The sequence below is a fragment of the Podarcis raffonei genome, chromosome Z (assembly GCF_027172205.1).
Source record: "Podarcis raffonei isolate rPodRaf1 chromosome Z, rPodRaf1.pri, whole genome shotgun sequence".
NCBI classification, from domain to species: domain Eukaryota; kingdom Metazoa; phylum Chordata; class Lepidosauria; order Squamata; family Lacertidae; genus Podarcis; species Podarcis raffonei.
In genome coordinates this window covers 23,896,000-23,921,967 of record NC_070621.1, presented here as the reverse complement: position 1 = coordinate 23,921,967, position 25,968 = coordinate 23,896,000, and the positions used below count along the sequence as shown (strand labels likewise).

General features: G+C 43.4%; 1 protein-coding gene across 11 annotated transcripts in view; it reads left to right on the top strand.

Moving 5' to 3' along the window:
* The window catches only part of ARHGEF9 (Cdc42 guanine nucleotide exchange factor 9), a 278,066-nt gene that overhangs the window by 211,030 nt on the left and 41,068 nt on the right, over nucleotides 1-25,968 (top strand). For all 11 annotated transcript variants that reach the window (XM_053374041.1, XM_053374042.1, XM_053374044.1 and 8 more), the window contains 2 exons: nucleotides 14,652-14,846; nucleotides 19,138-19,317. In XM_053374041.1, the coding sequence (XP_053230016.1) occupies nucleotides 14,652-14,846; nucleotides 19,138-19,317 (375 nt within the window). The remainder of the gene's footprint in view (nucleotides 1-14,651; nucleotides 14,847-19,137; nucleotides 19,318-25,968) is intronic.

Sequence of the window (25,968 nt, the reverse complement as noted above, 5' to 3'; positions counted from 1 at the left end):
ATTCCCAGGGTTCCCTGTGAAGAGGGATTGATTGTTAAATCACTCTGACAATTGCAGCTCTTTGAGCAGAACAGAAGTCTCTTGGCAACTGGATGCTGTTTCAAATGGATGGTGTTAATGTGGGAACCAGACTCAAAACAAAACCTAAGGCTAAATGTGAGGACTAAGCATCCTCTTTACAGCAGAACAGTTTGTTCTGGACAAATGTCCTTCAAAGTACAACAGCAAGGAGAGCAAATCAAGCACCTCACCTTGTTTCATAAATACTTCTCCCCCAACCCTGCAGGGACTGTTTTTCAGATGCTTTAGGTTTGCATCTTAAAAAATTGGCAGTTTCTTCCCAGATTTGTCACGGTGAAGACTTTCCAAGAACTACTGTAGCAATCTGTCTACAGCATGGGACCTCAGTGGGGAAGTGCCTGCTTATGTATATGGGCATCAGCATCCAAATAAGCATTTCCACTAGTGCAAGGACTTTTAAAATAATTTTATTATTGAATTAAATCAAATCAAATTTCTTATCCATCCTGCACCAGCAGGGCAGGTAGCAACAATTTAATATTCAGAATTTTTAAAAGCTAAAACAGATTACATATAATATCAGCTCCTCTTGTTGAAATGGGAAGACAGTGGGCATTTCAGAATAGCAACTTTTTATTTATTCTAGCTTATTTTAAAGCATCACATATATGTTTATACATACATTACCAAGAAGCTCAAGTCAGCTGGAACTTTGCACATGTCCTGTAAATGATGTGTCTGTTTTGTGTTTGCTCAGAGCAGTGAATATGGTACCATTGCATTGGTCTAAGCCAAATCCTCTCTCACAGTGGTTGCAGCCTGATTAGTCCTTGGAACCTTTGCCATTTTGAATGCAACCATGTGCTCTTATTTGGCCCTAAGGCATTTTCCACTGGTAATTGGATTAAGTCTAAATATGCATTTCCTGGAAGATGCCACCACCTTTCCTCACGAGAGACACCTCAGTAACCTGGCTGTAAGTTCTGGTTGGCCAGAAACCCCTCATTACCTTCTGGCCATTCTGAGGTTAGAGTATTGATATGTCTGGTCAGCTAATTGGTTTCTAATCCCCCTTTGCATCCAGTGCTGTCATTAAAGTAATCATTTCAATCTGCATTAGAGCTAGCACCCACCAGGAAGCAACTGGGCACCAAGCACTTCCCCAAACTTCTCTTACCTAGGAGAGAGGTTAGCCTCTGACGCTGAGATGGAATGGGTCCCAAGTCTGAGATCAAGTGTCGCCTTTAATGCCAGAGGGAAACCTGACCCATCTGGAGAAGGACCTGACTACAGGCAAGGACTACAGGCAAGAGCAAACTTTTCAGGAATAAGGCCCTCCTCTTAAGAAGACCTCTGGGAAGGAGGAAGTTAACAGGAGTCAGCTGATGTAAGCATTTGGTTCCAGCAGCTCCCACTGAAAACCCCCAGTGTTGGGTTGGAAGAGCTGCTTAGACAACATCAATATACCAGATCTATGTCCTGCCTATCACAAACCTGGCCATGGACTCCTCTCACTTTTGCCTCTTGCCTACCTCTTTGTTGTGGACTCTGCTTGATTGGACTCTGATCTTGGAGTAGCCCTGGATATCACTTTGGTTGCTACCCCATTGTTGCTGCTGGCAGGTCCCCTGCTTACTCAGGATTGAGAACAGGTTGGGCTGTGAGTCCTGGAAAACTTGCTCCCTGCCTTGCTGGCCTTTTCCCACCTGGCCTAGAAAAGTGGGACATGGACTGACCCCAGCTACAAAAGTTGCTGAACACACTCTTGGGTTGTGGTATTGTTTAGGGTTTTTCGTTTGGTTTTGTTGTTGTTAATGATATTAATTAGGGTATGTTTAGCCTGGATAAGAGGAGACTGAGAGGGGATAGGATAGCCACCTTCAAATATCTAATAGACCGTCCCATGTAAAACAGAGCAAGCTTGTTTTCTCCTGCTCCAGAAGGTAGAATCCAAACCAATGGCTTCAAGTTACAAGAAAGGGGTTTCTGACTAAACATCAGCAACAACTTTCTGATGGTAAGACCTGTTGGCAAAGGAATGGACTCTCTTGGAAGTTGGTAGACTTCACTGGAGGTTTTTAAGCAGAGGTTGAATTAAGTTTGCACTTTTAGAAGACACCTGAAGGCAGCCCTGTTTAGGGAAGCTTTTAATGTTTAATAGGTTATTGTATTTTAGTGTTTTATTGGAAGCCACCCAGAGTGGCTGGGGAAACCCAGCCAGATGGGCGGGGTAGAAATAATAAATTATTATTATTATTATTATTATTATTATTATTATTATTATTATTATTTTGCAGTCTCACATAAAGCCTGTTGCAATAATCCAGCCTGGAGACTATCAGTGCATGGATGCAGTGATCAGGCTATTGTGGTCCAGAAAAGAATGTAAATTACCGTATTTTTCGCTCTATTAGACGCACCGGACGATTGGGCGCACCTACTTTTTAGGGGAGGCTCCCCACTCCCCTGCGGAGACTTCATCCTGTGGCTAAGCCAGAAGCCAAGACATCCAGCGGGATGCATCCCGCTCGCTGTCCTGGCATCTTCTTTAGCCACGCGCAGCCTCTCCGGCCTGGAGAGGCTGTGCGCGGCTAAGGCTCCCCCAAGAGCCACGTTCCCTTTAAAGAGCGCTCAGGAAAAGGCCCCAAGAGCTGCACACACGCTCCATGTGGCTCTTTAAAGGGAGCGCTGACAGAGCCTCCCGTCTGCATTCGCTGCATAAGACGCACACACATTTCCCCTTACTTTTAAGGAGGGGGAAAGTGCGTCTTATAGAGCAAAAAATACGGTATGTACCAGCCAAAGCTGGTGGAAGTCACTCTTAGCTACTGATGTCATATGGGCCTCTAGCAGCAGATGGATCCAGGAGCATCCCCAGATTGCAAGTTTCCTCTTTCTGAGGGATGTCGATTCCATCCAAAGGAGGCAGTTGACCAATTATCCAGACTTGGGAACCACCCACCAACAGTGCCGCTGTCTTGCCAGGATTTAGAGTCAGTTTCTTGGCACTCATTCAGCCCACCACCGAGTCCAGGCACCGGTCCAAGGCTCCACAACCTCTCCTGATTCAGATGTTACAGTGAAGGAGAGCTAGGTATTATCAGCATACTAATGACACCACGTTCCAAATCTTGCAACGGTGACTTCAACAGCTTCACATATGTTAATCAGCATTAGGGAACAAGATGGTACCCTGTGGCGCCCAAAGCACAATTGCCAGGGAGCTGCTGACAGATCAAGTAAGAATAATAGAGTTGCATTCACCACATCCTTCTCCAACCATCAGGGTGGCCAAGGTGAATGCAGTCCCATAACCAGGCCTGAACATAGATTGAAATTGGTCCGTTGGATGAAATTGGTTTCATCCAAGAGACCATGCAATTGTTGCACTACAACCCTCTCAATCACCTACCCGAAAAAGAGAGTATTTGCAACTGGGCAGTAGTTGTCACATTGTGTCACAAGCCAGTGGGTCCACAGTGGGCTTTTTCAGGAGTGGTTTGATAACTGCATCTTTCAGGACAGCCAGGACCACTCCCTTTCACATGGATGTTTTGCCCACACCCTGTACCCACACATTCATAATCCCATGGCAAGCTTTAAGAAGCCAAGAGGAGCAAGGGTTGAAGAGAGATGTTGCTGGCCACTGGTTGCATTGTCCCAAGAACCTTGTCCACATTGTCAGGCGACATCAACTGAAGCTGATCCCAATAAGTTGAAGCAGATGCTGCACTGGATGCCTCACTGGGGAATGTAGTCTGTGGCAGAGGAAGGGGGGTACAGGGGGTGCTGTCCACCCCGGGTGTCATCACTGAGGAGGGGGGTTTGACAAAATGAGTGTGTGTTTTTTCAAAAAATGGGCTCACGAAACATTTTAGGTGTGACATGGTGGCATAGATGCCTGCAGGTTCCACACTGCCTGAAACGGCAGCATAGGATTTGCGTCTGCCTACTGCCTCTCCCTCAGCCTCCCTACAGCTAAGGGGGAGGCAGCGGAGAGGGTCCAAGCATCGGAGAGGCTCGCCTCACCCCACCCCTGGCTGCAGGACACCCCCCTGCCCCAGGCACCGGAGCAGTTAGCTACGCCGCTGAATGTAGTGAGTGTGGATGTGGCATTGATATTTCTACGAAAGCAAGTGACTTTACCCTCAAAGTGCCTTGCATACAATTTACACTGGGCCTAAAACTCGCTTCCCTGAAGTAGATGTTAACAGACCCTGAACAATATGAAAATGTTCCACGTGGTGGCTACTTTAAGATGTGAATGGAGGCAGAAAAGTGAGCCTTCTTCACCGCTCTGACTGCTCTGCAGTTATGTTTCACTCATACTCTGTCAGCTTCTTTCATCACTTGCACTCTAGCCATTGTCTGGTCTCTTTCCTTGCCCCTAGTTCAGTGGTGAGCCAAAGTACACAACAGGCCCCACAATGCAGGAGAGGGTGCTCAGGACAGTCGTGTCAATAGCCCAACACATCTAACTGTTCCACAGCATGACGAGGGCTTCAAGAGGGTCACTACGCTCTAGCTACTAGAAACTCACCCAGTGCACTCAGGAATCCAATGAATTCTGTGAGTCTTCAGGAATGAACCATCATAACCCACCATTCTTGCTTTTTTTGTATGTTATTTTCAATTATATATATGTTCCTAGGTAAACATCCCATTAATATGCACATGGTTTTTTGGTTTGAGAACTGAGGCAGTATTGTTTTTGTTTGTTACTCTGCAATTTATTGTTGTGTTTTTATATTGTAAACCACCCTGCGATCATTGGACAAAGGGCAGTAGCTAAATTTAATAAATAAGAATAAATAAAAACCATATTACAAAATTCAGAGCAGTGTTAATTTTGAAGGATTATATGTGTTTAGAAAGTGCAAGTTAGGGTTCACATTAAAATTCAAGCTGAACCTAATTCCCCCCTGTCCCTATCACAAAGGCTGTTGTTGTTGTTGTTGTTGTTGTTGTTGTTGTTGTTGTTGTTGTTATTACATTTCTATCCCACCTTTTCTCCAAGGAGCTCAAGGTGGCATATATGGTTTTTCCTCATCTCCTTTTTATCCCCACAGCAACCCTGTGAGGTGGGTTAGGCAGAGAGATGGTGACTGACCCCCATGATTATGTAAGGATTTGAACTCTGCTCTTGAAGGTTCTACCCCAGCACTCTAACCACTCTACCACTTCTCAATATAAATCACTTTATGTAAACCATTAAAGGTTTTTATGAATAAGCTATATATAAATCCTGCTAAATATTTTATTTTAAAAAATAATAATTGCAGATTTCTTAAATGCAATTCTCCTTTTCATCAAGATGGCCTTCCTGTTACGCATGACTATTGCTCGGTAGGAGGAATCTTAAGACCAGAGTGTTGGGCTCTGCAGTCTTGTCATTGTTCCTTGAAGGGACTCCTGTGGTTTTTACAGTCTCAGTTCTCCCACCCGCAACAATATGAAAAGCACGATTGTCAGAAATGTTTCTCACTCCTACTCTGCTCACACAAAAACACAGAGCAGCTCAGTGAGAGGCAACATGAGTGAGGTTAGCTGCAGAAAATGTTCTGTCTAACCAGCTAAATGGAGAGTTGTGTCAAATGCTCAAAGGAGACTTGCAAGCAGGAATCTTCCTGCTGCACTGTCTTTGCCTCCAAGTAAATGCAGGTGTTATTTTTTTAAATAGCTGTAGGCTTAAATATCTAAATGTGATTTATTATTTATTATTTTTACCTTTTTAAGGAAAGGGGTGCTTGGGACATCTGAGTGTAGGGGTGGGCATGTGGTGGCTCAGCACCCTTGGGCTAGTTGCCAGGGACTCTCTTTATGTCACTCCCTTTTCTCCTGTGTAGATGAGATACACAAGGGAGATGGAGGTAAAGGGTGCCTTGAAACCTTAATTTGCTGTGGGAACAGCAACAAAGTTTTTTACAAAGCCCTCATTTTTCACATCTCCCTTTTAGACATAGACAAAGGGCTCTTAAAACCCCTTATTCCTCTAGAGTGGACAGCAGCAAAACCCGGCTCATTTCTCTCCCTCAGCTGCTGACCTTGCATGTAGCAGATACCAGGAATTGAGAGTAGTTATGCGGGATGAGTGTGTTTCCATGGGGCTTTCTTGTTATATCTATCTATCTATCTATCTATCTATCTATCATTAATTAGTTAGTTAATAAGTTAATATCTATATCTATCATTAATAAGTTCTTGCAGCATATTGAACCATCAAACAAACATAACCTTTAATATCTCACCCTGAACCAGAAAATGAAGTTCTCTGTTTTCATGATTAGTCATGTACGTGTACCAGTCTTTATGCTTCAGACCTTGTGCCAGTTGTATTTTATTAGTTTCTTACAAGTGCTATTTGCCAAACAAGCACCCTCCAAATTTTTCCAATACTGTATCTTATTATTACAAGCCTGGCTGCCCTCTGAAGCCTTTTTTAGGAGGTCAGAAAGAAAATGTGAGGCCCAAACTGGGGAGGGAGCAGCTGTGCAGGTTGTGCCCTGCTCCACAATGGATCCTCCCAGATCAAGCAGGAAGGCTGGAAGAGGGTTTCTAAGTGTGCTTGATTGGATAACAGAGTTCCCAGTTGCAGGGAGCCTTCTACATGTGTACATGCTTAGATGCTCCCTTCAGACCTTCCTGCTCAGTGTGGGGATTGGGAAGAGGAGCTGTGTGCATGCCATCGTCCTCCAATTTAACCCCTTACACATTCTTTCTGAATGCCTGAAGAGGACTCCAGCTGCACTCATTTCCTGTCCTACTCCCCATCTCTCAGCTGATGCATAGGAACCTCATTTGCATGCTGGCAATTTCCCCCAAGAGTAGGGTTGTCACTTTTTCTGGATGAGGGTGTGTCTTTCACCTCCTGCTCTTATCCTACTGAGTCAGCTGCCAGAAAGACACTGCTGCCTCCATGACTACACTGTTCTCACCTATTTGATTCACCTGTGTAATGCCCTGTCTCATCCTAGCTTGGCTCAGGGCTCTCAGGAGAGACTGGAGCAGAGGCACTTACCTGGAAGGGCAAGGTTATACCAAGATCACAGTCAAGTCCAATGGGGCAGGAGGATCACAACTGTTCAGTCTTATTCAGCACCCTAGACAGATCACTATGCCAGGTGTTGGCTGGAAGTCATCCAGGAAGAATGGCTCTTTTAGCAGCATATTGACGCCTTTTGAAGGCTGGCTGATCTGGACCTGCTTTTATCCTGCTCCTCTCAGGGGAACTATCTCTGTTTCTTAAATGGGCATTGCCTAGTTCTACAAGTGTTGTCTCCCATGGCATGGGGCAGTGAGGGGCACTCTGAGCCTTCAGAATGCAGTAAATGTATATCTTCTGACCTGCAAGATCTTGGTGTAGGGAACAATGACTCCCCAGACAATGCATCTCCCCACTTTAAGTTTTCCTCTCAGCCAGAGGTAGGCTGAGATAACAGAGTCTGACACTTCTCAGATCCAAGTCTCCCCTGACATGGATCCCACTCTTGTCATCTCTGGCTTTTTGCAAGGAAGATGCCTCCTCTACTCAGTCTCTCACAGTAAACAACCTAGGTCATAATGGGAGAGATTAGAGTAGGGTCTCCACAGGGAGTGCACTCATATCCCATGGAGAGGTCTAGGCTTCAGCAAAACACTGAAAAGAGTGTTGGAACTGGAACAGTGTCTCATCCAAGTGAAGATTACATCTAATAAGGTACCAAACTAAGAGCATGCCACCCCCAATTTGTCTCTTCAAGTGCACTGTTGTCTAAAGCAAACCATCAAGCAGGGTTGAGTAGGCAGGCAAGTGAAGCATAGAAGATTTGCTTGGCAGTGTTGTGACTGGGCCAACAGGCCCAATTAAAACTGTACAGGGTGTAACCCTTTGAAGCTCAAAAACCTGTCTACCTTTTAGACACCACTATATGAAACCTCTGCAGCAATCCTTCAAATCCCCAAGCTCCTAACAAATATCTGAAATTTATTTATATTTGTAAGTCTTAATAATTGGAGAGAGATGATTTGGGTGGGGGTTTCAGAGACTGGAACTGGTGTGGGGGAGGGACCATAGCTCAGCGTTAGAGCATCTATTTTGCATCCAGAAGCCCCAGGTTCAATTCCCGGTATCTTCAAATAGGGCTAGGAGGCACCCAGTCTGAAGCCTGGGAGATCTGCTGCCAGTTTGCATAGACAATACTGAACTATATAGACCAATGGTCTGACTGGGTATAAGGCAGCTTCCAGTGTTCCTTGTCTAAATGCTTTTGCTTCTGGTTAAAGAGATTTTGCATTATTTCTATACCTGTTGGGCCAGAGTTGACAGTGGGACCCCCTGGAAGTGATACCCCTTATTGAATGCTTGAGGGAAATACTCACTGCATGTGATGATTAGCTGTGCCATGTCATTATATGATCAAGACTAAGGCTTATTCCCCACCCCCACCCCCGCCTTGCCTCTGGCACAACAGTGAGGAAGATAATCAGAAGCTTCCACTTTTAAATATCAAAAATATAAATGGGGGGAATTGGGATGGCCTTAGAGAGGGTCACAAAAAACCACTTTTGCCATCAGGGCACCCCTGCAATAAGAGAGAGAGAGAGAGAGAGAGAGAGAGAGAGAGAGAGAGAATGACAAATCTGTGGGATCTCTTAGGAGGCAGCAAACTGTCTTTGGCCAGCCTTGCTTACTTTACATGCTGAAGTGATAAACTGGCTGTGATTGGCCTTGTCCTACAGCACCCTTCACTAGCTACTGCCTTCCAGATGTTTTGGACTACAAGCCCTTTCAGCCTCAGTCAGCATGTTGTAGTCCAAAACATCTGAAGAGTAGCAGATTGACAAAGGCCAGCCTTCCTCAGGTGCTTCCCCGCCCCATGTCACATGCTGTTCAACATGTACATGAAACCACTGGGGAAAGTTATCTGGTGGTTTAGATTGAAGTGTTGCCTACTCTGCTTTTCCAACTAAGTGTCCCAGGGAGACTGTTAAACTTCTGACTCAATACCTTGAGGCAGTTTTGGGCTGGGTGAGGGGGAACATTCTGGCACTTAATCCAGATAAGATGACTGATGCTGTGAATGGGGGAAACCCGTCTCTTCAGATGGAGGGTTGCAATCCTTCTTGGATGAGGCAGCACTTCCCTCAAAGGGCTAGGGGTATTTTCACATTACTGCCTTAGAGAACAATGAAAGTGTTATTTTTCCGATAAGTTTTAGAGCTCTTTCTCTGCTAGCTGTTCACATCAGCACAGCTTCAATTAGTTTCTTATTGTATACACACCTGTCCATTTGTTTGTTCTCTCTGCATTTGGACACTTTTTGAGTTAATTATCGCCAAACTTTGCCAGAGGGTTTTTGCAGTGGGGGCAGCAATTTCCACAGACTTTTGAACATTAGGCGCCATTTTGATTCAAGATGGCAAACCGAAATGTGACTTTGGAGGGACTTTGCCCATTTCTTGGCATAGGTTCAGCCACCTCTTGAGATATTGTTGCCATGAGAGATCCCGGGATGGAGGCGACAATCTTAATCAATGTTTGGATGCTAGGCACCGTCTTGAATCAAAATGGCAGACCGAAACGTGACTTTGGCATGAAGTGGCTTTGCAAGCTGTGGGCTTGTGCTTCATCGTGGTTAGGTGAGATGTCTGAATTTACAAGCCATAGAAGAACAGAGGAAGCTGCCTTGTACTGAGTCAGACCCTTATATTGCCTTATACTGAGTCAGACCCAGATCCATCTAGTTCAGTATTTTCTGCATTGACTGGCGGTTGCTCTTCAGATTTTCTAGCAAGGGACTCTCCCAGCCCCATTTGGAGAAGCTGGAGACTGAACCTGGGACCTCCTTTAAGACAGTCAGTGTGCTCAGCCCTAACCATGTACCACAGAGGCAAGAATGTAGTTATGAAGCTGAGTGTCAAAAGACTGGAGAATGGGAGTAGAAATCATTATTTGCCTGTCAACATGTTGGAAGTTCATGCCATGGTTTTGGGTTCTAAGCAACAGTTCGCACCAATAGTAGTTTGACATGATGTTTTAAGTGCACCTACCTCCTTTATTTTCACTCTCCGTAAGCTGGCACTGAAAGCATGTCTCTAGGCTATAACTCACAGCAAGCTATGAGAACAAGCCCAAAGGTACAGCTTTCCACTGCATGGAACAGTGTGATTCTTCCCTTTTCTAAGAACAACCCTCTAGTTTTTACTCCACTCACTCAGAGCCTGCCAAGTAAAAGCTTTGCTTTGCCTTTACAACAGTGGTTCTGTTTGACCCCAGCATCACTACTAGTAGGTTCAGTATCGTAGAGGAAGTGTTTTTTTTTTTTTTTTTTTTGCAGCCTGACTCCCCTGTTCCACCTTAGGTGCATCAGGACATGAAAAACAAGAGCTGACAGCCTTATTCTCTGCATTTCATTTCTGCTCCCTCATGTAAGACATTAAAATGGGCTCTCAGTTTTACTATTGCTGGAAAAGGTACAAAGTGTTAGGAGTCAGAAGGTGAGCCTCTTATATAACGCTGGGTAGGTGTGGTTGGAGAGAAGGGTGTAAGGTCTTTTTCTGGGAGATTTCTCACGCGCGCACACTCTTTTGTAACTCAGATTAAAAAAATAACAATAAAAATCACTTTTCTGCAAGTTACATTTTCATATCCTGATTTTCAGAAGAAGTTGAATATACTAACACATTTTCACGTTCAAAACAATTATAAAACACACTTGACAGTTGAATAGTTGAATAACAAGTCTGGGGTCACCACTGTTCACACCTAGAAAGGATCCTTAAAGTAAAGGTAAAGGTACCCCTGCCCGTACGGGCCAGTCATGTCCGACTCTAGGGTTGTGCGCCCATCTCACTTAAGAGGCCGGGGGCCAGCGCTGTCCGGAGACACTTCCGGGTCACGTGGCCAGCATGACGAAGCTGCTCTGGTGAGCCAGCACCAGCGCAGCACACGGAAACGCCGTTTACCTTCCCGCTATAACGCGGTCCCTATTTATCTACTTGCACTTAGGGGTGCTTTCGAACTGCTAGGTGGGCAGGAGCTGGGACCGAAAGACGAGAGCTCACCCCACCGCAGGGATTCGAACCGCCGACCATGCGATCGGCAAGCCCAAGGCACTGAGGTTTTACCCACAGCGCCACCCGCATCCCGGAAAGGATCCTTGCTCCACCTTAAACTGGGAATTAGATCACTTGGGGTTCTAGTTTTATGAGAGGGAGAAAAATGTCTCTCTGTCCAGTTTCTCCACATGATGCATAATTTTAAGCATTTCCGTCACATCTTCCCTTACTTACCATTTCCCCCTCTTCCTTAAACTAACATTGTCACCATGTCTCTTAGAGGAGTTACTCCAGTCCCTTGATAATTTTGTTTGCAAACCAGCACGTCCCGCATTCAACAGGGAGCTGCATTGGATAGAACTCCCTGATATTTGCAGTGGACTGTGGTTTACATCTGTAGAATGTGTGGAATGGCCCTGAATTGGGTGCACGAAAAAACTCAGTGATCAGACAAAAAGGGATCTCAACAAAGACATTTGTAATTTGTCCCCTATCTCATAGTTTGTTTGTTTTTTGTACACAGTATTTCTTTTCCTTGCTTAGCCCAGTTTCTGGAATTGGTTTTCTATTCTTAAAAAGCCCATTATGTATTTTTTCCACTTCATTTTGAAAATAACCTATTTTATGCTCACTGTGTCTTTAAATCCTAAGTTAGGGAAATTGGTAGGCCGTCTCTGAGATCTCCCATTTCTTGACCTTTAAAGTTCTCTGTAGGAAGAGAAAACACTGGCACAGTAATAAAAAGAATGTTGTTTAGCGAAGTACAATCATCAGACAGAAGAGTGGTGAACATACATTGTAGGGAAAAAGAATTGATGGAGCCTTTTGCAAATTAAAAGGACACAGCCATTTCAAAGGTACATGTTGTAAATGCAACAGCAGCTTTGTACTTGCTAAATTATATTTTGGCGCAGAGTATAACTTGCATGCTTTTCTTAATATGCATGCTTTTTGCTGCTGGACTGTGATGGCTAATGAACAGAGTTCTTCTGTTTGCGGCAATCATTTTCAATTATGAATGGGAAGGAAGCATTGGAATTTAAAGAATACCATGCCATGTACTTAGGACTTATTTCGACCTCTCACTGTTTCTATTTTAAAATTGTTGGATGTTTTCAGACCGGACTGAGATGGTTGCGCCTTCTAGTCATATTTTTAAGGGATCTTGGGGGGAAAAAGTGGGGAGGAGGAGATCAACAAAACTAAAGGAGTAAAACTCTTAACTTTATAAACTGAAGCTGCAAGCTCATAGACCCTTGTCTTAGAGAAAGTCCTGTTGAATTAATGTTACTTACTAAAGGCCAGACACCCACAGGATTGCACTATTAGGCTCCAATCCAGAGAAATTTGCAGTACAATCCTAAGCATTTTTAATCAGAAGATAATCCTACTGCTTGTTTTTAAAATTGCAGCCTTAGTTGCACTTATGTCCCATCTGAAATAAAAAAAGACCAATTTATTTTTAATGGTTATAGTCCAGTCTGATGTGACTGTGCCTTTTAGGTGGTCTTAGGGAAGGAGAGAGAAGGAGCTATGCAGTCGAGACGTATGTCCATACTAAAAAAAAATCAAAATCAAAGATCAAGCTTCTAGTTTCATAAAACTAACTGTTTGGTTTCATAAATTCTGTTAAATGAAGTGGGAGTTACTACTGAGAAAACATGTTTAGAAATCCAGTTAGGTTCCTGTCCAGAGAAAATGAGTTACACTTTTCTCCTGTTTGAAATCACTTGAGACTTACAGCTTAAGCTACGCATTACATGATGTTTTGTGATTCTTATCTTAGCAGGCTGTATTTGAGCAGCTGGAAATGGGCAGAGAAATACTGCATAACTGTATTATGTGTTTTCTTTTATCTGTCCTGAATTATCCAGCATTCAGCTTCATTGAATATGCATGAGTTCTGGTGTTATGAGAGTGTTATCATTGCAAGGTGGCCCAGGGTGTTGTTGTTGTTGTTTACTTCCAGTAAACATTTTCCAGTAGTCTGCATCCTCCCTAGCTGGCTGTGCTTCCTGATCTGAAAAATCCTCCTGAGAGGAGTTACCTCATGATGTCTTGCCTAGGCTTTAATTGAAGCTGGCCACCAGGGAAAGTTACAGAGTTCAAGGCATTGATGAGATGATTTGTAGAACAACAACAACAACAACAACAACAACAACAACAACAACAACAACAACAACAACAGGACACTCACAAACACCCCTTTGGCAACATCAGAAACCCTAAACTTCACCCATGAAGAGTCCACTGATTTTTTCCTCTCTTCTAATCATTTGGAGATGCAATTTCTTTTCTCATTAATTGATGAATAGTGGGGGGTTTTGTTTTTGTTTTTTAAAAAAAGAAGGAATATTTATTGGCACAGCACTAGTTTGTTTAGCTTGGAGAAGAGAGGATGGCTAAGTAGTGCCCTTTGAAGATATATAGGAAGCCAAGAGCTGACCGTGGACTCAGACTCCTCCTCAAAAGGTTTAGATGGAAATGGTCTCTCAAAACTCTTCACCCTATTTGTGTGCAAACTGCAGAAATCATGTCACCAAATTTCTTAAGGGGGGGAGAAATTCTCCCTACTGTTTCCAGCTGTGACTATATTATTTTAAAAAATTGTTGTGACCTGGCCATGGGACCTGTTGGTGATAATGGGTATTAAATATGATGATGATGATGATCATTATAGGGGTCCCTATTAGCAGTGGCAATAGCACAAACTCTGTTGTTGTTTTCTTTTAAAGTTTTGTTGTTGCCATTGCAGGTGGCAACAGCAACAACTTCGGTGGGCAGCCTAGTCCCCATTTTGCATTCCCACAATGCATTGCATCCTCCGCCTAGCATTGTTCCAGGGCATTGCCCCCCTGCGGAGACCATTTGGAGAAGGTTCTGCAAAGTGGCCTTCTTTCCTTCTTTTTTCTGGGGGTGGGCAGGGAAATAAAATAATAAATTGTCAGCTTATAAATATCAGATGATAACCTTTGCAAAGCACAATCAATTATTCATTTCTAAAGCTTCAACAAAGCATATAATATGGGTATGTGCAAGGAGATTTGCACATATGTCAGGTTGGAGACATATTGCAAATAAATACATAGTAAATTCACACATTGCTTTTCCTTATGCTTTAAACATTATGAACCAATAATTTGCTTCTGGCAACAACTGTTTTCTTTTACCACCCCAGCTGCAACAAAACATGTTTCTTCCACATTAGTCTCTACTGCCACAGCAGGCGCTTTAATCTTCAAACAGTTTGACTTCACCCTCCAAAGGTGCACTGCTCCATTGTCTCCCGAGACAGATGGAAGCCAACCAACTCATTAAATGTATTTTATCTTAGTGAAAAACTATCATGCTTTTGCTTTTGCTCTCTAAAGGTGTCAATTTAGTCATAGCTGCAAATTCCTATAATTTCATGACCTGTTCTTAAAAATCTATTTAAAAAATTGTTGGAGGTGGAAAGTACAGATTTCTGAGACGTTTCAGAGGTTTACATCAGACATTAGGGAGAATTGAAAGAATGGTGAAGTAGAGATGAGCTATGGAGAAGCTTATCTCCAAAGCTAAACTTCATAGTGTTGCATTTCCTTTCCCTACAGCTATGGGTCAACCAGGAAGATGGTGTTGAGGAAGGGACGAGTGAAGTACAGAATGGGCACCTGGACCCAAATGCTGCTGACTGCCTTTGTCTCGGGAGGACCCTCCAGAACCGAGACCAGATGAGAGCCAATGTCATTAATGAAATCATGAGCACGGAGCGCCACTATATCAAACACCTGAAGGACATTTGTGAGGTATGTATGCATGTATTCTTACTTATCCCTGTTTGGCACAAGGTAGTGGCTGTGCTGGTGGAATCGTAATGGGGAAAGCCAACAAATGATTTTCACAATCATTTCATTGCCATTGGAGAAGTCCTCCTGGCTGTCAGCAACACCAGCCCATAGCAAGCTGGCTGTGCCTGATTCAGTTCCAGTTAAACTTTTCTTCCACTACCTTTCCCTGCCCCACCCTCTGGGGGAAAAAACAAACCCAAACCCTACCTTAGGTTAGAGGGAGCAACAGAGGTGGTGAATGCTCACAGCCCCCTGGAGCATCATTTCCCACTGGTGTCGGGGACTCAGATTCTCAGAATCCAGCAATCCGTTCTGCATTGGGGTGAGACTTGGAGTTCCTGGTTGATAGTGCAAGGTTCAAAGGCGAGGTTCACTGCAAAGGCGGTTGAAACCATTATCCAATTCTGCATGAGCAGTGTTCTGCTCATGAAACAGGAGTTCCCCTCCCTCTCCTCTCCCCATGCTCCCCCAAAATCTGCTCCAGAGTGTCTCTCCCATCCCTAGGAGGAGAATTTGAGAGGGTTTCAGGCAGAAATTCCAGTGTGCAAGAAGAAGTCTGCTTTGTGAGCTGAACGACAGCATTGGATACAAATTGTAGTGGCAAACTCCACAGCATCAACTCCTTTTGCTTAAACAACACTGCGTGCTTCTGAGGGAAAGCAGTCAATTATTGCCTGTTTTTTGCCAAGCTGTATAGTATCCCCTCACACTCATTCTTCCTCCTTTGTACATAGCTTCAATGCTCTCTGCTTTAACAAAAAAATGGAAAAAAGATCTGAAATCAAAGCACTCAGCTTTGAGCTGCGTGCCTCAGAAAGTTTAAAATTTAACAACTCTTGCTTACAGCCTCTGCAGAATCTATGCTGTTGTCCAGCTTCTGATGCCTTTAACTCTTAAGGGGGCTCCCTTCCTTTGCCTCAGAGAGGCTCTGTTTCAGTTGAGAGGCAAATTTCACTCCATAGGAAGGGGAGCCTCCAAATGAGAGTTTTAGCATCTGTTTTGCATGCAAATGGTCCCAGGTTCAATCCCTGGTATCTCCACGGCTGGGAAAGACCTCCCCATCTTCAACTCTGGGGAGCTGCTGCCAGTCAGTGTGGACAATATTGAGGTAGATGGACAAATGGTCTAACTTAGAATCATACAATTGTAGAGTTGGAAGGGACCCCAACAGTCAAAGGAACCTTCCTATGTTCCTATTTAAAAAATCCCTTTATTCTGAACCATGTAAGCTGGATTCTCGCTCTTTTTTATGAGAAGGGCAAGAACACATGACTTGCATGCAGAAGGTCCCAGATTGAATCCCCAGCCTTTGGGAGAGAACCCCACCCAAAACCCTGGATAGCTGCCGTTGTCAGACAGTGTAGACAATACTGAGCGAGATGGACCAATGGTATGACTCCGTATAAGGCAGCTTGTTACGTCCCTATCCCACTCTTCAACTGAAGAGGCTCTCAATGTGGCTTACAAACATGTAAAAGAGCAACAAAACCATCAATGAAATAGCAGAACAGCATAAAAACAAAGTCATTAACATGCAGGTTAAATAAACCATGCTTCTAAAAAAAAGATCAAGAACACCTAAGCAAATAAAAAGACATTTTCTCCACACTTGTGTCCCCTGATTTGCATGCAGAAGGACCCAGGCTCAATCAGTGTAAGGCAGTTTCCTGAGTAGCAGTCTTATTGCATCCTGGGGAGCTTTGTGGTTTTAGTGTAGAAGCAGGTACATTTAATTTTGTTTACACCCCCTTTTAATCAGAGGAATCTTTCTGCACCGCAGAAGAAATAGCATCTTCAGTGTGTGTTCCCCTGTCCTCCCATCCCCCAATCTTCTCCTATTTTCCTGCCAGCAAAAGCTAGCAGCTTTTGCATCTGACCGTGCCTGATACTCTTAAACTGGATCTCCTGGGTCGAATTTGTAGCAGGCCGATGGCTCTGTTGGAATTGCTCCCATTTACTCCAGCCTGCAATTAAAATCACTGTGTCAAGGCAAACTATATTGCTAGGCCTTGTACTCTGCTCTTTATTATCCCAAATGGAATCGAATGAGAAAACCTGCCAGAAGGTGAGAGTTGCGACAAATCTTCCAGACGTCTTTTTAAACTAGAGACGACTGCAGCAAACATTCCCATTTGCAACGTGATGGCCTATATGCCACTTTCGGGGGGGGGCAGGGGGCGGACTTCACTTTGCCCAGATTAAGTGCTCGAAACCAGAGTGACATCATGATTACCAGAGAGAGAGAGAGAGTGCTTAATCACTCTATAGGCTCCATCTAAATTGGTCGGCTCTGTTCTGTGCTTAAGTGGAATCCAAGGGCGCTGGCACGAGCTTGCCTTTCACAAAGGAGGCAAGGAAATGGGTTTCTTGCCTTTTGGCAAGGATGGGGGACCTTGTACCCCTTAGGACTCTTCCCAGACCACATCATGAGGCATGACCAAAGGGATATTTTAAGAGTGTTCCACAACATGGGATTGGCAACATTAAGTGGAAGCCAGTCAGGCCTCTGTAACATGGGGTACAAGTAATAGCGCTTCAGCGGAAGATGCCACTATCATAGCTGTCCGCTGAGATCATCAGCAAGAGGACAATCAGCAGTATTGTAGTGCTCACTTGAGCACAGGTTGAGTATGTTGCAGTGGACACTCCAACATGCACACTACCACCACCATCAACAACAGAGCCCCACTATTAGAACCATAGCTCAGTGGTAGAGGAACAGCTTTGCATTCAGAAGGGCCGATGTTTAATCTCTGGCATCTCCTGGTAGGGCGCTCGGAAAGACCCATACCTGAAACCCAGTAGAGCCACTGCCAGTCAGTGTAGACAATATTGAGCTAGATGGACCAGTTGTCTGGGTATAAAGCAGCTTTACCTTGCTTGGTGGGTGTGTTGCTTGCTGGCTGGTTGACAACCCATCCATGTTAATAATGAGGCAAACAGCAGGCACTGGAACACTAGTTCACTTCCAGAGACAGTTGTCTCCTTGCTGCTCATTACTGGGCCAGTGCTGGGAGAGGGAGAATATCAGAGGGAAGCAGGACCTCCCTGGCTGGCAGTAGCATTTTTTTGCTAGAGCCCTGTAAATATAGGCATAGTTTCTGCATTGGAAAAGCATGATAAATGAACTTGTGTGCATTTTCTAAAAAGAATTTTTGGGTTATCTGAGAGACCTCAAATTCAGTACAGTTCCAGGCTACCCACTAGATAAATTCCATCCACTCCTGGTTCTTTGAAAAGGAGGGAAGATAGATGAACAATGATGGAATGCATCTGTCTCCTAACCCACGACTCTGAAAACTTAGCACTTAACCTCCTGCAAATACTCCCCAACTTTGTGCAATACCACAGGGACTACTACATGGAAACGTACTTTAAAAGGAGATGGTCTGGAGGCTATTTATAGCCCATCACCAAGCACAGACTTCTCCAGCCTTTGATCATCTGTCCTTTGAATCTGAGGATATGAGCAGTGACTGTATGACATTCATCTTGCATAACAGGCATAAATTTACTGGGAAATCCATGGAGTAGCCCTTTCAGGTGATAACCTGCTGCACATTAGTCATGTTCAGCCTTGGGGAACTTCACCAAGCCATCATGGCATATCCTATGGAGCATTTCAGCGAGAAACATGTTCCCTCTGCAGCTTGGTGGTCAAGCTTTTCTATAAATGTGCCAGAAGCAAGCCCAAAAATGTGAGAGGTGTCACTACTGAGGGGCTCACAACAGTACACATAGAATCATAGAAATGTAGAGCTGGAAGGGACCTCAAGGGTCATCTGTTCCAACTCCCTGCAATGCAGGAATCACAACTAAATCTATGACCGATGGCCATCCAGCCTCTGCTTAAAAGGAAGGAAAGTCCACTACCTTCCGAGGGAGTCTGTTACACTGTCAAACAGCTCTTACTGATGTTTAGTCGGAATCTCCTTTCTTGTCTTTGAATTTGTTCAGCAAAACAGCAAAAAACAAGCTTGCTCCATTCTTCCATGTGACATCCCTTCAGAGATTTGAAGATAGTTATCATGTCATCTCTCAGTCTTCTCTTCTCCAATCTAACTAAGCCTAGCCAACTCCCTCAACCATTCCTCATAAGGCTTGGTTTACAGATCCTCGAAAAGCAAGAGAATGCAGAAAATATTAGTTTCATTGCTTCAGGAAAAAGTGTAATTGAACACTGGGCATTTGTTTGCAATATTTGTAGCATCCTTATCCACTGGTGTCCTCTTTTCTCTGTTTCTCACAGGGTTACCTGAAGCAATGTCGGAAGAGAAGAGACATGTTCAGTGATGAACAGTTGAAGATAATATTTGGCAACATCGAAGACATCTATCGGTTTCAGATGGGCTTTGTCAGGGACTTAGAGAAGCAGTACAACAATGAGGACCCCCATCTCAGTGAAATTGGGCCGTGTTTTCTGGAGCATGTAAGTGCTTTTGAGGGGAAATAGCTTGAGAGGGAGAAGTAACTCATCTTATTTATTTATTTATTTATTTATTTATTTAACAAAGTACACTTGTTTAAGGCCCCTGTGCGATTCTGCATAAGACCACAACCCATAAGAGTGTTCTTTGCCACCTCTTATATCAGAGGACAGGAGTATCTGTTCTTGAACATAAAGCCCCAACTCATCATAGAGGTTGCGTTGAGGAGTTACCCATTCCTTCCTCCTGCAGACGGACAACATTCTTGGAGTTTTCCTTCTCCAGTATTGTTGCTGCCAAGTTTCCTCTCTCACAGACTCTTCTTATGTTCTTAATGGTAACTTCTATTTATTAAAGAATAGATTAACAACAAACATTAACATATTAAATTACAGTTCCCACAATATACTCTTAATTACTCATAGTATTGATAGATAATACCTCTTCACATATGAACTGACCCGGACCCTGCAAACATAATATAAGGCTGTTCTCTATGTGCCCCCTCCAGGTAGGTTTGTGGGGGTAGCAACAGTACAATGGCTCTCTTCCCAGGTGACTCCCACTTGTGTAATGCTCTCCCCAGGAAGGCTCACCTGGGGTCATCACTACTTATCTTTAGGCACCAGGCAGAAACATTTCTTTTCTGACAGGTCATTGGCTTTTAATTATCTGTGGCCTCCTTCAGAGAGTAGGATCTTCCTTTTGAAAATGACTGAGTTTTATGAATATGAATGAGTTTTAGATTTTTCCATGTTGTTTTATGATGGTTTTAATGTATGTGCTATTGTTGTAAGTAACTTTGAACTACCTTTGTTAAAAAGAAAAAGAAAAAAAGCCACTAAGAAATTTAATCATAATAATCCGTGGGAGAGACCGTTCTCTGTGGACATACCCAGATTCTTGAAGTCCCTGTCTAGGGAGGCTTGCATGACCCATCTCTGCTGGCCTTGTGCCATCTGCTTAAAAATGTTTCTTTCCAGCAAGTGCTTGTTTTGCTCAAATGATGAATTGCTTTGAGCTGACCCTTTCTTCTAGGGTTGTGTTTATTGACCATGGCTGTTACTGCCTCTCTTCTTTTACAATAGAAAGGAGGGATGCAACTATTTTTAAATAAATGTTTTACAGATAATTAACACAGAAGGTGAACTAGCAATGACTAAAACATTCAAATTAATAAAATGATTCATAAGTCATATGTTTCCCGCCACAACAAACACACCTATGCCCACACTTTGGGGCTTCGAAACCAATGATGGAATTCAGATCAATAGCAACATGTGTGCTTTGAAAGATTGTGTGGGATGTCAGCAATAAGAAGATGCCGCAAATAGTTTGCTTAATTTGATGCTCATAAAACTGTACTGGAAACAGCAACAGCCAGAGCTTGCTATATGGGAGCCACACGTAGCACAGGTAGTCAGGATAGGAGCAGGAGGAGTTAGGAGTTGAACTTTTTGCACTGCTACCTGATATCTGACTCTGCAACCTGCAGGCAAAAGCTACATAAGGGTGTGTTGTGAGGTAGTGGCACTGCCAGGTGCCTTCTGTGGCCCTCCCAACCACTCATCACCACCTTCCTTTACATAAAACTTGGGTTGCCATATTTCAAAATGTAAAAACCAGGATACCTGGAAAGTTGTTGAGCATGACCCCAAAGTTGTTGAGCTTTTTTTAAAAAACCCACGATTTTTATTAGCAGACCAAATAAAACACAAGGTGGCTGAGGGTTGCTCTCCTTATCTTCTGCCCTCCTACCCCTTGCTTATCTGAAATTGGTTTTTAAAGGAAAGCTACTGCTTTCTCAACTCTCAGGAAGGGGGGTCTATTCTCAGAGTGAGGCATTCTAGGAAACGTGACCTAGGAGAGAGCACCACCCCTGCCTTTGCACATTAGCAACTACAAAAGCAATTTTAACATAGACAAGGGTGTAAGGAGAGGGATCCTTATCTGGTGCCTGTTGCTGTTCAATTTAGTCTTTGACTTGCCTTTGGAGGGTTTTTTGGCATGAGGTTGCCTTGTTAACATTTTTATTTGAATGCCTGTCCATGCTTTAGCATTGCTATTCTTTGAATTTTTACGCCTTTCCCTTTAACTACCAGCAGGTAAATATCGGAGAAAGAGAACAGGTGCCTCTTGACTCTCAAAGACATGCATGCACTAAATACCTCCCCATAAACAGTAAGGCACCATGTAGCGAGCCTCCTCCTGTTCCACAAACTGCAGCTGGCGAAGTTCATTTTGAACTGTTATGCCTGATAACATAATTTAGGATAATTAGGCTCCCCCTCCCTCATCCCACATGCACATCCTTACTCCAAACAGCCTCTTTTCTTTTAAATCATGTGATCAGGCTCAAGCTGTGTCTAAGTTGATCCATTCTTGGTTTTCTAAATATAAATCGTCAGTACACAACTAGCTTTCACTCTCCCTGCTTTATTCTGATTTTAAGTGCTTCTGAATGCAGCTCAGAAAGGTTTTCGAGTTGCAGCAATCCTATATAAGTGCAGCCTGTTCCGTAGTGATATTCTATCAGACACTCTTCATTTGTTTACATCAGTTATTATTGTTAATTGTTTTCTGCTCAACTAAATCCTACTCAGAGTAGACCCACTGAAATGACTAGATCTAAGTTAGCCCTGTATCTAGAGTTAGTCATGCATAAACTCCTCTGAAACTCTGAAGTCCACCACTCAAATCTACAATGAAACAATCCCATTAAAAACTGTGCAGCAATTAAACAGGAGATAATATCACAGAACTTCTGTGGTTTATGCTAATCATGGTGGCTGGTTAAGACCATTATCTTACAATTGCCTAAAGAAATGGGCTGGTTTGACAAGCTTGCTGTCATACCTTCTACTTTTTGCCCCATAATCCTGCATTTCCGCCCACTGGAACCTCTGACTACCATCAGGATGCTGCAAACCCCCTTTCCCCCCTTGGGCTCCTTCCCAATGCATCGCTGAATGCCCACTATGGCTGGGAAATGCCCGCTCACCCTGGGTTTGGATTTAATCACCTGCTGATGATTCACCTTCCATCCCCGACTTAGCTCATCTCAACAAGCTAAGAATGGTTAAAAAGAGTTCTCTCGCACACTCACTTCTATCCCTGACGTATTACACAGATTTTACTAATTACTCTTCAAATGGAATAATTGCATAGAAATTGCAATTGCGTAGAACTGGGAGCCTGCTTCAGGTGAAGAAATCCACCCCCACCCCCATCACAATTACTGTTTTTTCCCTGCGTGGAAAAATGAGTTTTAAGGAGGCAATGATAAGACTGCTTCTTCAGAAACCATCCCTGGATTCTGGGAACTTCATTAATTACCAGCCAGTTGCCAACCTCCTTTTTCTGGGCAAGGTTCTTGAGCTGGTGATTGCTGACGAGATCCAGGGGCTCATGAAGGAGACTGATTTCCTAGATCCATTTCAATCGGGGTTTCAGCCAATAAGCTGAAGCTCAATCCAGATAAGACAGAGGCACTGTTAGAGGGGGATTTTGTAGACCAGATGGATGGTCTTGAAGGGGCTACCCTCCCTCTTAAGGATCAGGTCCTTAACTTGGGGGTGCTCCTGGATCCATTACTGTTGCTTGAGGCCCAGGTGGCCTTGGTGACACAGACTGCCTTCTGTTAGTTTCTGCTGGTGGCACAGCTACACCCCTATCTGGACAGGGATAGCCTAACTCCTGTGGCCTACACTCTGGAAACCTCTAGTCTGGATTGTTGCAATGGCGTTATACATGGGGCTGCCTCTGAAAACAGTTTGGAAACTTCAGCTAGTGCAAAAACCAAAAAACCAAATCGCTCATCAGAACAAGATGATTTTGGCCTATAAAGCCAATCCTGGCCCAACTGCATTGGCTGCCAGTTAGTTTCTAGGGCCTATTCAAAGTGCTGGTGTTGACCTCTAAAGCATTCCACAGCTCAGGACCTCAATATCTTAAGGACCGCCTTTCTGCATATGAACTGACCCAGACACTGTGGTTGTCATCTGAGGCCCTTTTCTATGTCCCCATTCCCTGAGAGGTACAGAATAGAGAGGTACAAGAATAGCCTTTTTGGTGGTGGAATGCTGTCCCCAGAGAGGCTTGCCTGGCGTCATTATTACATGTCTTTAGGTGCTAGGCAAAAACATTCTTCTTTACCCAGGTCTTTGGCCATTAAATAATCTATGGCATGTTAAAGGTCTGGGGGTGTGGGAGGCAGTTACTATGATTATTTTATTATTATGCTGTCCATTATTCTGCTTTTTATTATTGTGCTCTGAAAAATGTGTTCTTAATGTTGTACACCACACTGGGATGTACCACACAGGGCAGTATATAAATTGAAATAATAATAATAATAATAATAATAATAATAATAATAATAATAATAATAATAATAATATAATATACAGTGTGTATGTCTCAGACCAGTCTCTACATGATGAGTTGATAACCACTGGCAAGGGGCTGCGATTCCATCGTATTTCCCCCCACCTACCCCCCATCTTTTTCTTTTTGCTACTGCCAAAATCAGGGGGCTTTTGTGAGTGGGAAGAAAAAATTACATATGAGGGAGGTAAATACAGTGCTGGCTGGTTGGAGAGGTTTAAATTTCTTCACCCAGCCTAGTATGGAGATACAAATCTTCCCCTTCCCACGCATCAGGCTAATCATTTGATGAGCAGGGAATGAACAATTTGCATCCCCATTAGGTGAATCTCTACAACAAATTAAATGGATGTAAATCTGACATCAGAAATAACAGAGTTCAAAAACCAGTAGAGGAACTTTTCAGTATTGCAGAACATTCTGTAACTGAAGGACCACCTTTCTCCATATGAATTAATCCAGACCCTGCAATCATAAACGGAGGCCCTTCTACGTGTGCCCCTTCCCCAAGAGGTCTGGAGGACAGCATCAATAGAACAGGCCTTTTCTGCAGTGACTCCCCATTTGCAGAATGCTCGCCCCGTGCCTTCATTACATATTTTAGGCTCCACTAATTAAACAATCTATAGCCTTTAAACATGTGAGGAGGGGTATTGTTTTGGTTTGTTCCTATGTTAAGAATTTTTATTTTTTAATAATGTAAACTGCCCTGCGATTCTCAGATGAAGGGTGGCATATAAATGTAATTAACAACAACAACAACAACTTGCAATGACCATTTTTGAACAAAGGGGAGTGTAATTTGAAATGGCTGAGTTATAATTAATCAAGTAATTAAATTATTCCATATGTGGCTTGAGTTGGGACAAAGGTTTTCATTTCATTTTTAAAATCACACTACACGCGTTAGTTAGCTTATCAATGTGTGTGTGTTATATCACCAAATTGTGTGAATGACCACTGTTAATAATGCAGGTATTACTTTCTGGACTTTCTCCACTTAATTCCCCTCTGGCCCCACTGTTCATAAGTCTCCTTTTCTCCCAGCCATGTGCATATAATATATATCTGTAATTCAGGATAATGCTCCAAGCATTTGATGAACTAAATTGTAGTCCACAAAAGCGGATTCCCATATTTCATCCTCACAACCATCCTGTGAGATAGGTGATCTTGAGAGATAATGAATGTCCCAAAGTGACTCAGGGAACCTCACAGCTGAGAAGAGATTAAAATCTTTCTTTCCCCCCCCCCCCTTTTTTGGTTTGATGATCTTAGTTCAACACTTACTGTACCACACTGACTTTTCCCAGTTGGTACATAAACATATACAATGAGTAGGATGCTTAAACTGACAGCCTTCACTCTCAGAGATCCCACCAAGCCCGTCCTCCCTTGTTACATAAGCTCCACTGTTATGGGAGCTGACGAAATGGCCAGTGTTGTAAATACGTCAGGAAATGTCAAGAAAATCATGCAGCCTTGCTTTTTGAGCTTTTCCTTGAGGGGGAAATAAAGCACTATCTTGGCACTTATGTAAGCGGATGCAGCTATCTAGGATGCTAGAACCTTTTATGCATAAATATATTACTTTCAGTTATGGCTTGGCTGGGCTATATTTCACACCGGCAACACTTCAGATACTATTAGAGAACCACACTGTAAATGCTAATGAAATTACAACAGGGCACAATTAAAACCATTCACAGCAGCTTCTCTCTGAGTGCCATAGATTCCCCATTCCTGCAGTTTCATTGTTGTTGTTGTTTAAAAAGGGATGAGGTTGTAATAGCAGCACTTTTCTCTGCTTTTCAAGCTCAGGCTATTATTGGCAAGCAGGCTTCTGAGCAGGGGTGAGCAGAAGGTAGATTAGGATATACTAGTAGGTCTCTGATTGCCAGTTTTCTAACAAAAACAACAGCCCAAAACATTTCTCTCTCTGCTGTCGTCATATTAGGTGGCTGGAAAAGATAATCGAGGGAAAACTAGGAGTGAGTTTTTGTATGAAAGGGTTTGTGAACTTGGTTCTGATACTGATCACGTTTATACTCGAAGCATGTGCTCAGAGGCACCCTGTTCCTTAATTTTTACGGCGTGCTCAACCACCTGAACTACCATTTGCACTTGGCTCCAGTTGATAGACATCAAAATTTTAGTAAAAAAGCACACACGCAAAACAAAATAGATCGCAGAGGTCCATGCTATAAAACATGCAGAGGAAATAAGCAGAACTGGAAACTGTCAAAATCCATCTGTGGATGTGATGG